The 13,583-nt window shown below is 40.4% G+C and overlaps 1 protein-coding gene across 3 annotated transcripts in view; it reads left to right on the forward strand.

The window, feature by feature from the left end:
• The first annotated feature begins 219 nt into the window (after positions 1 to 219).
• Positions 220 to 13,583, forward strand: part of GIPC2 (GIPC PDZ domain containing family member 2) — a 69,992-nt gene continuing 56,628 nt past the window's right edge. For 2 of the 3 annotated variants that reach the window (XM_036890280.2, XM_036890279.2), the window contains exons 1-2: positions 220 to 619; positions 6,641 to 6,769. In XM_036890280.2, coding sequence (XP_036746175.2) covers positions 353 to 619; positions 6,641 to 6,769 — 396 coding nt within the window. In that variant the 5' untranslated portion in view covers positions 220 to 352. The remainder of the gene's footprint in view (positions 620 to 6,640; positions 6,770 to 13,583) is intronic. The other variant, XM_036890281.2, reaches the window with a different exon arrangement.

Genomic DNA, 13,583 nt, shown 5'->3' on the forward strand with positions numbered 1-13,583 from the left:
CCTACCACCCGTTTATGAAAAGCACCAGCAGGGCCGGCCGGAGTATTTGTATTCTGAAGGCGTGTTCTGTAGCTTCAGCATCCCGAGGCTTTCACGGAAATCGAGCCATTTTACAAGGTGGGCACAGAAGCCAGGAGATGAGAGGCGGGAACGCCCAGGTGCATCCGGAGGGCGGGCAGATAGCTGCCCCGGGTCCAGGTGCCGCGCCCCCGGGTGGAGGGGCCCTGGCCCCGCTCCGCCAGGCGGAAGCGCCTCTGCCATTGGCCCGACGGCCGCTTTTACCTGCGCTGGGCCCGCGGCCCGAGCGCAAAGTCCGCGGCTCCGGGTCCAGGAGGCGCGGTCGGCAGCGCAGATGGGCCCCCGCCCTCGGCCAGGCAAGATGCCGCTGGGGCTGCGGAGAAAGAAGGAAGCCAAGTCCCAGGAGGCCGCCCGGCTGGTGGGGGCCGAGCGGGCGGGCGCGCGTGGCAGCAGCCCCCCGGGCCCCGCGGTTGCCACTCGCGTGCTGGTTTTCCACACGCAGCTGGCGCACGGCAGCGCCACAGGCAGAGTGGAGGATTTCTCCAGCATCCAGGAGCTCTACGACAAGATCGCGGGCGTGTTTGAGATCTCGCCGTCCGAGGTAAGGGCCAGGAGCGCACCCGCTTCCCGCCTCCCGCGCGCCCCGCGGCTTTAAATTGGCCCCAAAGGCTTCGGATGCGGGGTGGAATCCGCCGGGAGCGCAGCTGGGCAGGTGAGAGGGCCTCACGCGGAGGGGAAAACGTAAGCCCCAGGACCTCCTTGCTCGGAGATGCAGCTTCTGGGAAGCAGGGGCAACCTTTCTTCCTTATGCGGTGAGTCGGCCCGAGCAATCCCCGAATCAGCTGTTCGGGGCGTGAGAACCCTCCCTGTGTCGGGGTCTGGCTGGGCAAATTAATGCCCTCCACCTCACCAGGACTGCCAGATCACCCTGATTGGGCCACACAGCACGAAGTGCAGCCGTAAGCCAATCGAGGAGGGAGTGATTTCCTGGGATCTGATGTGCACTTTGTTATCACTGCCTCAAGGCAGGCTGAACTGTCAGGGAAACCAGCTTTCCCATCTCTGATCCAGACTGAGCAAATTAATGCCCTCCACCTCACCAGGACTACTCTCTGGCTTTCTGTGAAGGGGTGAGAGGGCCACGCCAAGCATATTCCAAATTAAAGACGGCGTGGATGGTGGGGCCGTGAAGAAAAGGAAGTGCTTTCCAGGTGGTATACCAAACTGAGGCCCACTTTGCCCTTTATATGCCTTGTCCTGCACCAATGCCAGACACCCTTTCGTAGTATTTCCAAGAAGTTTATTATGTCAAGGGTAGGTAACTCAAGAGAAACATACTTAGTTACGTGGGACCAGTTAACAAAACTTTAAGAGGGGAAATCAGCTCTAAATTTTACACCATATCCTTGAAAAAGAATTGAAATTTGCTTTGATGAGATTGACTGCATGTGTTTGATATAGGTGTGGTTTTGAAAGCACTAGTTTATGTGACCACTTTAATATATGCCTTCCCAAGCGAACTATAAATGTAAGAATGAGATGTTAGCTCAAGAAAATATTTTGTCCACATTGCAAGGAAAAGCACAAGATCTTGTTGTCCTGGACTCCAGGGAGGGCAGAGTGCTGCTGCCTTTGAGTAGCACAGTAGGCATTTGAATATCTTCCTTTAATGTTTATCATTTCTGTTCCAGTGAAACTGCTGAAGTCAAGGCAGACTTCTCAGAGGAGATGAAGAGCACTTGGAGAGTAACCTTTTGTTCTTCCAGGGTTTAGGCACTGAGGGGTAAATCACAAACCCATTTTGTGAGTTATTTATATTGATATAGAGTAGTGACAATTATAACATTCCATGTTCTAATAGGACTTTAACTTTCAGAAAGCACTTTCACTTTTCACAGGAATTTCACTTTGACCTTCTCTAGGAGATGCAGGTGGGAAGTGGTTCACTGGGTAGCTAAGGACAGGATTTGGAGATGGATATACCTGGATGTGGATCCACGTTCTGCACTTACTAGCTGTATGGCCTTGAATAAGTCGAACTTCCCTCAGTTTCAGCCATCTATAAAATAGAGATAACATTTATGTTGAAGGGTTATTGTAAAGGCTGGAGCTCCTATGTAAACATATATGCAGTATATGGTCAGTGCTTAACAAATCCTAATTCATATTAATATTAACAGTTAAACAAAGGTCCTGAGGTACAAAGTGATTGGGCCTTGGCCAAAGCTAGCAAGAAAAAAGTTGGGCTGTTATTTAAACTTGGATCTTCTGGTTTCTCAGCTAGTGAGCTTGTTAGCTTAATTAACAGACTTTAAAGGTTTCTCCTATAGCCAGGGACTCTAAACCCAAGCTTTTTTCCCCCCAACTCCACATTCCATTACGTTATATTGCTATATTGTTTCTCAGGTTTTCCATGGTGTCTCAGCAATAGCTTAGCAGGCAGCCACGTTCAATGATTTCAGTTTCCAATGCACTGACTTGCAAGATTAAATTCCAAGATAATGTAAATGTAAGGTGCTATATCAAAGTTCATAAATTTTTATAACCCCAAATATATATGTATATTTATGCATATAACCAATATTCAGGTTTTCCATTTGAATTAAAAAGAGTTAAGTATACTCAAGGTAAAGTGTTGGGTATCATAGTATAATAGTCATAAGTATCCAGTAGTTGATTTTGAGACAGAAGACAGTTGGCCCTCGAACAACCATGCTGGCTCATTTACGTGCATATTTTTTTCAATAAATACATGGGAAAAAGTTTTTGAGACTTGTGACAATTTGAAAAATACACTTTTTTCTAGCCTTATTGTAAGAATACACTATGTAATATGCAAGGTATGTGTTAATTGACTGTTACTGGTAGGGCTTCTAATCAGCAGTAGGCTGTTAGTAGTTGTTTTGAGGAGTCAAAAGTTACAGGTGGATACAGTTATACTGTGCAGGGGGTTGGCACCTCTAACTCAAGTTATTCAAGGGTCTGCTGTAATTTGTTAAAATATACATCAGTGAGATCCCATTTCTCATCTCATTCCTCCAGCAAGAGAAATGGTGGTGTAAACTTTTGAAGTGTTAGTGGGGACAGAACAAAAAATTTCCTCCCGGTTGAATATTACCTGAGAAGTGCTGGCTTTTCTCTAGAGAGGTGGCAATAAGGATATAAATAACAGTGTATAAACAGCTGTACCCTCTTTACTGAGGGGAAGAAAGGGAAGCTCTTGGCCTGGCCTGATGTCAGGTGCAACAGAGGCAGGCAGATTTACTGGCAGTCCATAATGTGCCCACGGCTGTGTTAGATATGTAAGTCTACAGTGTGGTCATTCCATCCTCACCATAGAACTGAGGCAAGGATTCTTTTCATTTTACAGTTGAGCTAGGTGAGGCTCTGAGAAGTCAAGCAGCTTGCACAGAGTGACTGGGCTGGAATGGGGCAGAGCCAGGATTTGAATCCAGGTTTCCTCATTCCAGGCCCATTACATAGCAGATGTGAGGTTCTTGGTAAGTGCAGTCAAGTTCTAAATACAAACCCGGAAAAGCTTTTTTTAAACAAATGGTCTTTTCAATTAAAGCCTCAGACTCAACCACGAAAAATACTGCCTCAAAAAGACACTCTGTGAAACTGACAATTGTGAATTTCACCTATTTCTTGGTCCCTGAAAGAGAACACTAACTAAACATGTGAATCACTTGCAAGGTGCAGTCTGTGATCATTACTTTGAAACAGATGGCGAATTATGCAAAAACCTGTACTGCTGATATTTTTTTCCTTACAACTAAATGAACAATTCAGTAAAAAAAAAAAAAAAAGATAAATGAATCTTGTCTAAAAGAACAGTTAGCTCACGTAAATGCAGGGACACTTTACAAGGGTTTAATACCAGCTTTTAAAAAATATTCAGATAATATAAACGAGTTAATCATTAAACTCAAGCTGTAGTCACAAGTTTTGTTAAAGGGGCATTTTAGAATATTTGACCATGGTAACTGTTTGGGAAGTAGTTTTTGCCATGATGTGTTTTCTTAATTCTCTCTTATGTGGAAAGATTGTAGGAAAATATAGTAAATTTGGAAGAGCTTTTTTAGAAATAAATTTATTTTGTAGTTAGATACTTTACATGCCTAGAATCTGAAAAATCAGTTTCTTTATAGATTTCAGAAATTATTTCCTGTGACTTGGTTACATTAGTCTGTATATGATATAATACTAAATAGTTCATTGAGTAAATGGATCATCAAATATAGCCCCTTCTCTCTCAGTACCTAAAGCAGTCAAATGAAACAGTGTACTTGGGAAGTGAAAAAAGGCCTCTCCAATTTCTCCCCATCTCAGAGCAAAAACCAAAATCCTGTGATGCATTACAGGCCCTGTTGCCTCTCTGACATCACTGTTCCTTCCGCTCCAGCCAGTTTGGCCTCCTGGCTATTCCTTGAACTCTGGAGCTTTAGGGCTTTTGCTCAGGCTGTTGTCTCTACCAGAACCTCTTCTTGACAAAGTTTGTTGTTCTTTAAGTCTGCTCAAATGTCACCTTGGTGAGGCTGACCCTGATCATTCCGTTTAAAATTACAGCATTCCTATTCATTTCCTCACAATTTTCTTCCATAGCATACTAACATCCTATGTATATTTAAGTTATTTCTCCCCCTGTGTACTAGAATATAAGCTTCACAAAGGCAAGGATTTTGTCTATTTTGTTTACTGATGTACTCCCAAGGCCCTAGAACTATAACTGAAACATAGAGCTCAAAAAATACTTCAATAAAAGAATCTTCAGACCTATGACACTTAATATCCTATAGCTTTAGCATAAAGCTTTATTACTAATTACAATTATATCTTATATGGTATTAATTTTTTAATATAGTGTGAGGAAAGAGACTAGCGTTTGATAGAGGAGTAGGAATGAGGAGTAAAAACATGTCTTGAAGTGGGGGAGTAAGAGGGTAAAGTATGGAGTCTGGGAAGCTAAGTAAGAGTTATTTGTGTCAAATGTTTGCAGCTCTAAAAATTCCAGAAATTATGATGTTATAGGCCTCTGTTTGCAAATAAAATTGCTTCATAGATGAGTTAACAGTATATGGGGAGCTGTCTTGTGAAGCTTTCCAGAAAGCGCTTCCTTTTCTCAATTTGCTGGCATCAGCACTGAGCCCTTGAGAAAGTCAATACTCTTTATTTATGTGGTACTTCTGGAGAACGTGAACTGCACTGCAGACTTTATCATTTCCCAGAAATGTAGATAACTGGCAAATGGAACTGTGTCTTTCTGCTTCACAAATGGGAAATCTGAGAAGAATAGAGCAAAATGGGGTTCATCGACTTGCATACAGCTCTCCTAGGGAAAACAAAAAGAACACACAAAATGAGGGAATTGGGAATTCATTGTGAATTTTACCAGCAAGCTCTGAGGACCAGACTAACAAAAATCCAGTAGAAACAGTGAGAGGGGGAGGGAGAGAAGCAGCCCCTCAGCTCTGGGAGCTGACCTGAAACTCAAAGGTAGGCCTTGGCATTTCCTGTTGGGCATAAATCATTTCACAGAACATCAACATCTGATAAGACCCCTCTGTGATCATGATGGGTCAAGACAAAAATAAGGCTACTGTGTGATCATGTCTGAACAGAGACAAATATATGGACATTGTCCAAACCACAGAAATGACCAGGTATCCCTACTGTGACTGATACAAATGACTGCCACACCTTTATCAGTCATAGCTTTAGCCTTGATAATTTCCCCCACCTTATAGATAGGTTTACTAGGATACTCAACCATGGAATTGCCCCACTTCCTGAAGGTACTCTATCCAGAGTAAACCATGATTCCTTGGATCAGCCCCCAAATCACCAAACCCATGCCCAAATCCTTTGTAACACCTTCTAACTCAGACGGGTCCTCCTGGTGTTCTAGCTCCTTTGATGCAGGGAACAGTAAACTAGAGGTGAGACTTACCTGGTGGTCCTTGGCTGGAGGATGTGAACAGTTGTCACTGCTGGATTATTACAATGCGGGTTCTAAAGAGGTGCCCTGAATATGGTTTCCATGATCCTGCCCATCCTTTGTTTCAGTATTTTAGTGCTCTGGTCATACCTATTTCAAAATCCCTCGGAGTTCTGTTACCCTCATTCCTTTTGTGCTCCTGTACCAATACCACTGACTGGCTTATGAATAGCAAAAATTTATTGCTTGCAATTTTGGAGGCTGGGAACCCCAAGATAAGAAACCAGCATGGTCACCTTCTGCTGAAAGCCTGCCTCCTGGCTCACAGCTAGAGCCTTCTGCTGTGTTCTCATATGATAGAAATAGTCTTGGGTGGTCTCTCTGGAACCTTTCTGCAACCTTTCTGCAAAGGTACTAATCCCATTCAGGAGGGCTCTACTAACATGATTTAAGCAATTTCCAAAGACCCTGTACCTACTAATGCCATCCCCTTGGGGGGGTTAGGATGTCAATATTTGAGGGTTTTTGTACATGTATGTTTGGGGGGGAGACACAAATATTCAGACCACATAAACTTACAAATAACCCCAACCTGCCAAAAAATGTCTCCCATTCCTGCCTGAGTCCTGTCCTGTGCCTATTGCTCCAATCTCATCTCCAAATAATTTCCTTTTTCCATTCTAGAATGGACTGTTTCATTCCTCTGTCTTTTCTCATGCTGGGTTCACTTCTGATAGTTGCTACTCACCTCTCCAGTCTCAACTTTTACCTCCTCCAAGAAGCGTTCCTCCTGAATCCGCCAGTCTAAATGAGGTATAATACACACTGTTACATGATTTTAACATGACATTGGCACACTGAATTTAATTTAGTTACTCCTCTATCTGTTCCTGAGGGTGTGGGGCCCCTCCCCCTTCTCCCCCCGTCATTCCCATTTTAACCAGGTAGTTGCTCCATAAAAGTCTGAAAAGTAGGTGATAGATACAGTAGGAGATGAAGCTGAAGATGTAGATAGTGAAACTACAAATGTCCTTGAAGCTCTGTGGATTTTATTCTGTAGACAATGAAAATAACTCAAATGTTAGCAGAGGAATGATCCCTGACTTGTTTTATAAAGTAGAAACAGTCAACCATTCATTTACTGTTTTCTTTATAAATGTTTTAGTTGAATATAACATATAATTAAATGCATATATAATTAGATGTATAGTTTATGTATGTATAAATTATAATTAAAAATAAAATATAATTATCTGGAATTGCACAGTACCATCTGAAAAGTACTAAATAGAATACAGTTATTATATATGCTTATTATCCCTTATGAGCATCAACCTTGTTTTTCTAAGAAAAACTTAAAACAAAAAAACCCAACCATGACTCATTTTGGGAAGTGGGAAGAGAACCTAAGCAGCTGCCTTAGAGATCTCATTGCTATCAGGAAGATAAGAAATGGATAAGACTGTTGATTTTTTTGTACTGGAAATTTCATGAAGCTGGAGTGTGCACAGTCTTAGAATGAAGTCCAAACCCCTGGGCAGGGGCTGGCCACTCTCCAAGTCCCTTCTTCCTCACAGGCCAGTGACTGGTCCCTTTGCCTTCCCTCACCTTCTCCCCTACTCCAGCCATCCTGAGTGGACATGGAAGTCTCTTGCAGATTGAAAGAGATTGAGACACTCAGGTTACTTTGGGCAATTGGTAGGTATTTGTTTGTATTAGAGTGTACAGGGAGATAAATAAGGAAGCTCACAGTACAGCCTCTGCATCTGGGCAGTCAAGTCCTGTGGACAGCTGGAACATCATTCATGCTGTCCAGATGGAAAGGAGTATCCCCAGACTCTGGAGAATCAAAGCCAAGTCTAGTTGTCTTCACCTTCCATCTCAGCATCTCTCTCTCCCTACTTATTCTGTTATTGACTCTGCCTTCTCATTCTTTTGATTTTGCTTAATTTCTGTGCCTCACTCTTTCTGAAATTCAAACTCCCTGAGCCTGAGTCTCAGTTGTGTTGTTAAGTCAGGGTACAGTACAAGTGGGACAGGATCCTTGGGCCTGTGGGTCAAGGACTCATGTCTGGTAGAACCTGCAGAGTCATAAGGAAATGTGACTAAAAATTCATTTAAGTCACCTTGAAATAAAGACGGAGTTTTATTTGAGCCTGGCTAAGGACTAACACCCAGAAACATTAACTCCTACGGATAGGAGAAATGTTTCAAGGAGCCCAAGTCATACAAAGTTTTTATATCCTTGATGAGACAAGCAAGAAAGACAGAATTTCAAAAGGGTTGCATTTCATTTATGTAAAATATGCAATGCCAAAACAGGGTTGGGGGTCCATATACACCTTGGCACCAAAAGTCATTAAGGGGAAGGGCCAACATTCTTGCTTATGTCCTTAAACAGGAATCCAGACAGCAAAGAACAGATGTGGCGATACATACTTTGTTTAGTTTTTAATATGGTTTTAATTAATAGATATTATTATGGAGTTAGGAAGTTTAAATTTTCAAGGGTGGCCATTTTGAGACTCTGAGAGTTAAATTTTCAATACCTACACCTTAGAAATATTTTGGCAGCCCCTAGTATGGTAGTTAACTTAAAAAAATTTCAAAAGTACAAAGGCAGGTGAACAGGGGTTAAGGAGTCCCTTTGGATAGGATGGTGGGCAGGACAAGTATTCTGAAGACTTCTTGAATTGGGAATGGCAGAAATCTTCCAGAATATGAAACTATTTTCAGTTCTCTATGACTTTGATGCACTGTTCCCTTTAGCTGCAAATCTTCCCCTTACTCTTCTTTTGTTAACTCTGTTAAAGATAAATTGGGGCATATTAAAACTCTTAGGAGTTTATTGAGCAAAAAAGTGATTTGGAATGGGCAGGTCTAAACCCAAAGGGGTGCTCCACAGACAGGAGCTAGGGGCAACGTTTTTTTAGAGAACTTTTACATAAGCTTAGGACTCATGAGTCACAATCCCAAGCTCCCTTTCCCCCCACCCCCAGGGTTCTGTGCTTCCCCTCTGAGCTCCCATAACTCTTAGAGACTGGGGGGTAATTGTTCATTTACTATCTATCTCTTGGTAAGATTGAGAGCTGTTCTAGGCAGGGACTAGCAATTAGTATGCAGTAATTTTTTTTCATTTGTAACTTTTTATCATGGCAAATTTAAATACATGCAAATGCAAAGAAAATATTGTAATCAACTCCCATGTGCCCAACTTCAACAATTATTGCGAACATTTCTTCTTTCCATCCTCTTTTCCTTAAAAATGTTACTATTAAATATAATGCAAGAAGAGAAAAGCATGGAAAAAAAATGTATGAGTTAATGGATAAATTAAACATTGTTGTAATTATACCCATGTTAGAAGATAGTCCTTGCCAGCCACCCCTGTACCTTCCATATATCCTCTACCACCTGTCCTCCAAGAGTAACTACTGTCATGACTTTAATGGTAATTAATCCCTTTAAAAATAGTTTTATGAAGTATGCTTTCCTAAACACCATGATTTTGACTGCTTTTAAATGTCTCTTGATTCTTTTAATCTATAGGTTCTATCCATCATATTTTTACTTTTCCAATTTGTTGAAGAGGCCAAATCACTTATCTGTATGATTTTCAAGTTTTTTTTTTTTAGCTGATTGCATTTCCTGTAGTGTAGTCCCCTGTCATTGTATTTCTTATAAATTGATAATTGTGTTTTATGGCTTAATCAGTTGAAGTTTGATCCCTCCTGACCATGAGAAAATATAAAAAATACAGTTAAAATTTTTGTTGATTGAATGAATGAAATTCTCAGGGAAGATAGAGAAAGTCTTACCTTTTATTATGGTGACAATAGTCTTGCTGGAATAGACTCTAGCCCACTTTGAAAAGTCCCTTGTATGTTCTGTTTCTGTTACCTAACAATGAAGCAACAATCTCTTTCTACAAACTTTTGAACCTATGGTTAGAACTACTTGGAAGCCCATCATTCTGAATAAACTCTGGCAGCTATACCTTTGGTTAAATAAAACTTGGCAAAAGTTCTCTCTGATATGCAAGTGAATAGACTATAGAATCTTGGAAATTGTAGAAAACCTCATTTATTTAAATGGTCATTTAAAGATGACGTCCTTCTTTTTTGGAGAGGTGCTGGGTAGAGAGCTGAAGTGGTAGTAATAATGTAAAAATTGAAGATGAGTGTTTTGAATAAAAGAATTTTGGACAATAGAATTCTATGTATATGATTCAGTAAGGCACTGTAAACTTGAAATAAAATTTTAGAAACTAAGGCATACTTTCTGCTTTTCTGACATCAAGCATATTGCTTGGAAATTTGGGATGATGATATGACAAGTTCTTTTGTAGTTGCCTCGAAACTTTTTGGATATAGGCAAGATAGCTATTATCAGTTTATCAGATCTGTTCCTAATCCAGCCGGTCTGATTTGCTGACCTCCTTGCAGGTTAATTACAGCTTACCTCTCAGGTCCTCCTCTTCTATCTACCTGTTGGCTTTGGTTAAAAAGGGTATCCATGAAGCCTGAACAAAGCCCACCAAAGGAATGTGGTCCCTGTGCCTTAATGTTGCTTTCATTCACTGAATCTACTAGCAGAAATTTCTCTCTGTAAAGCAGAGCACTTTACACAGTGGAACTATATAAACAGTGGAGCTACATAGTAAATGATGTTATTTAGAGTCAGTTTTTATTTTAATAGAAAAAATAATATATACACATAGTAAAAATTTTAAAAAAAGTAGATCACCCAGAACCATGGTTCCCTAAACCTCTTTCCCAGAAGCATCTGCTGTGACTACTTTGTTTTGACCCAAATCAGGAGCATACTATATATGATGTCCTTACAGTTGGAGTGGCAGAAGCTAAGGAGTGGACCTAAGAGATACTGAGGTCTGGGAATGGCAGTCACTAGGGTCCTTGTGGTGTCCCACAGGGCTACCAGAGCATCCTTCTTGCCAGGATTGCTGATATTGTGTCTTTGATGGCAATTAACCAATTTTTGATAATTTCTAAGAAGTCTACTTGTCTTTGGAAAAGGTTTCCTGTTTTGTTGTTTTCAATGAAAAACCCGCCATCACTAGTGATAACCAAGGTGTTCCTTGAAATTACTTATTCAGGTAGAAGTAACTAACAATTTTGATAGTTAACAAATATCTTTGGGCTAGATATTTTCTGAGATAGAAAAAAGGGAGCCAACCGAGGGTGGATGATTGTCAGTGCTACTCTGGATTGGGATCTGAAAAACTGTCCCTCCTCATTCACTTAGAAACTCTAGCCCTGCTCTTGGGACTAAAGTTTTCATGATTAACTTGTGAGTAGGAAGTTGAAGCTTGGGCATGACTAATACCAGGGAGGTCCTGTGGCTTCCATGGAGAAGTGATACACAAGAAAGGACCTTAGACCTTGTCAGTGATAGAATATTTGCTTTTTAGAAACATATCTGACCCTTGGCAAGTAGTAGCTAGGAGGCTCCAGAATGCAAACATTCAGAAAATATATATACTATTAAAATTCCTGGGGATAATCAAAGCACATGTGGAGGAGCAGTTCCAACTTAAAAAAAAAAGTAGGTAATCTAGGATCTACATCTCTGCCTGTAAAAGTCACAAATTCTTAAGTTACAGTGTTAACTTTAAGTGCTCTTAAAGGAATACACAGGTACAAGATTGAGGAAATGGTACTTCTGTATCCATTCTTGAAACAGTTCACATATCCATCTGTTGATTCATGTACTAGTGGTTATGTGACTGACATTGACACTATGTCCTTCATGATCCAGGGCCAGAACCTTAATTTAACCTCCTGAAACTTCTCGTATTTGATACTAGCAGGGTGTTCTGGGTGTGGTCAGGTATTAGGTGCTGGTTGTGGTTCCTGTTCCGCCCTTTTTCCTGTTTTCTTTATGCTTCCCCCTTCCTTTCTTAATTATCCCTCCCTTATGTGAAGCTGAGTGGGGGGAGGGGCGCATATCTTGAGAGTGAAGGAGCGAATTGTTCAATACCTACCATCACCACTTAACCTAACCTATTTTATCAGAAATGGCCATTTTTACCAGAACCCGCAGTAATGACTATAATCTATAGATGAGGCAAATAGAGCTCAGAGCCGAAGGAGATTACTCAAGTCACACAGTCCAAGGGGATATCTTTGATTTAGGTTTGTCTGGCTCCAAATCCCATGCTCTTCCCTTTACACAAATTGTTTTTAGCCTTATTGGACCCAAAGTTCCCTTTTAATAGCAGATATTTTGTGAAACCAACTTTACTAACCTGAAATAAAAATTTAACATTATCTACTTATACATATACTTAAAATTTAGTATGTTCCTTAAGTCTAATGTTAAAAACAAATATGGATTTCAAAATGCAAATATGTGGGAAAACTATCTTAAAAGACATAATGAAGTGGTCAGGTGCTTGTACCTACTTAGAGTGAATGTTTGGATTTAAAAAGAGTAAGAATAAGATAACATTCAACTGAATGTTGTTGACTCTGTGTTACATTTTGAAATACGGGATAAATAATATTTGCAGGTGTTCATAGAATTATTATAATGTAACAACAACAGGAGCAGACTGATAAAAACGTTTTATCTTGAAAGTTCAAATAACATGAGCAACATTGCCATCAGTGACTTTATTTTCTGAAATGATGAACAAGTCTTGGTAATGTTTTGCACATACAAGTAAGTCTTTCCTTGATTTATATGGTAATTGCAGTCCAGGAAAATTCATAATCAAAGATACTTATCTGTAGCAGAGAGTAGGGTCTAGGCTTAAAAAGGTATATATATATATTTTCTTTTCAACATGAATGTCTAGTAGGACATTTGAAAACCATGTGGAATGTCAAATAGTTCTTCACTGAGCTGGTCTTCTCTGAGTGTTAGAGTTCATGCAGTATCCCTACCTCATCACCTGTCTCCCAAGTGCCAGTGTTGTCACACAATCACTGTAACAACCAGAAAAGCACCTACAAAATTGCAAACTGTTTCATTAGAGGCCAATATCATCCCATCCCACTGACAATATTACTTCATAGCCTTCGCTTCAAGTTAAGTACTTGCTGTACACTGTCAAGTTAGGAGGTCAGGGAAAAAAAGTGGTAAAGCAACAAGAAGGGAAAACCAAGAGAAAGACTGTTAGATCTATACTTTTATTTTAGGATCAATCTTACAGGATTGTACAGTTGACCTATGAACAACACAGGGCTTTAGGAGCACTGACCTCTTCCACACAGTCAAAAATCCACATATAACTTCTGAATCCTCCAGAACTTAACTACTAATAGCCTACTGTTGACCAGAAGCCTTACCAATAACATCAATAGTCCATTAACACATATTTTGTATATGTATTATATACTGTATTCTTACAATAAGAGACAAAAATATTTAAAAAATCATAACAAATCTCCAAAATTTTTTCCAATGCATTTATTGAAAAATATCCATGTTTAAGTGGATCTGCACAGTTCAAACCTGTATTGTTTAACTATAATTATATGGAGTGGAACATGTAGTTGGTTTATTAAATTTGTGATGTTTTAAGCTTTTTAGTATCTCAAAGCAACACATGTTGCTGTAGCTGTTTGGTAGGTTCACAGGGCCCTATGATAGGGGTTATCAG

Source organism: Manis pentadactyla, chromosome 4 (assembly GCF_030020395.1).
Source record: "Manis pentadactyla isolate mManPen7 chromosome 4, mManPen7.hap1, whole genome shotgun sequence".
In the NCBI taxonomy this organism is placed as follows: Eukaryota; Metazoa; Chordata; class Mammalia; order Pholidota; family Manidae; genus Manis; species Manis pentadactyla.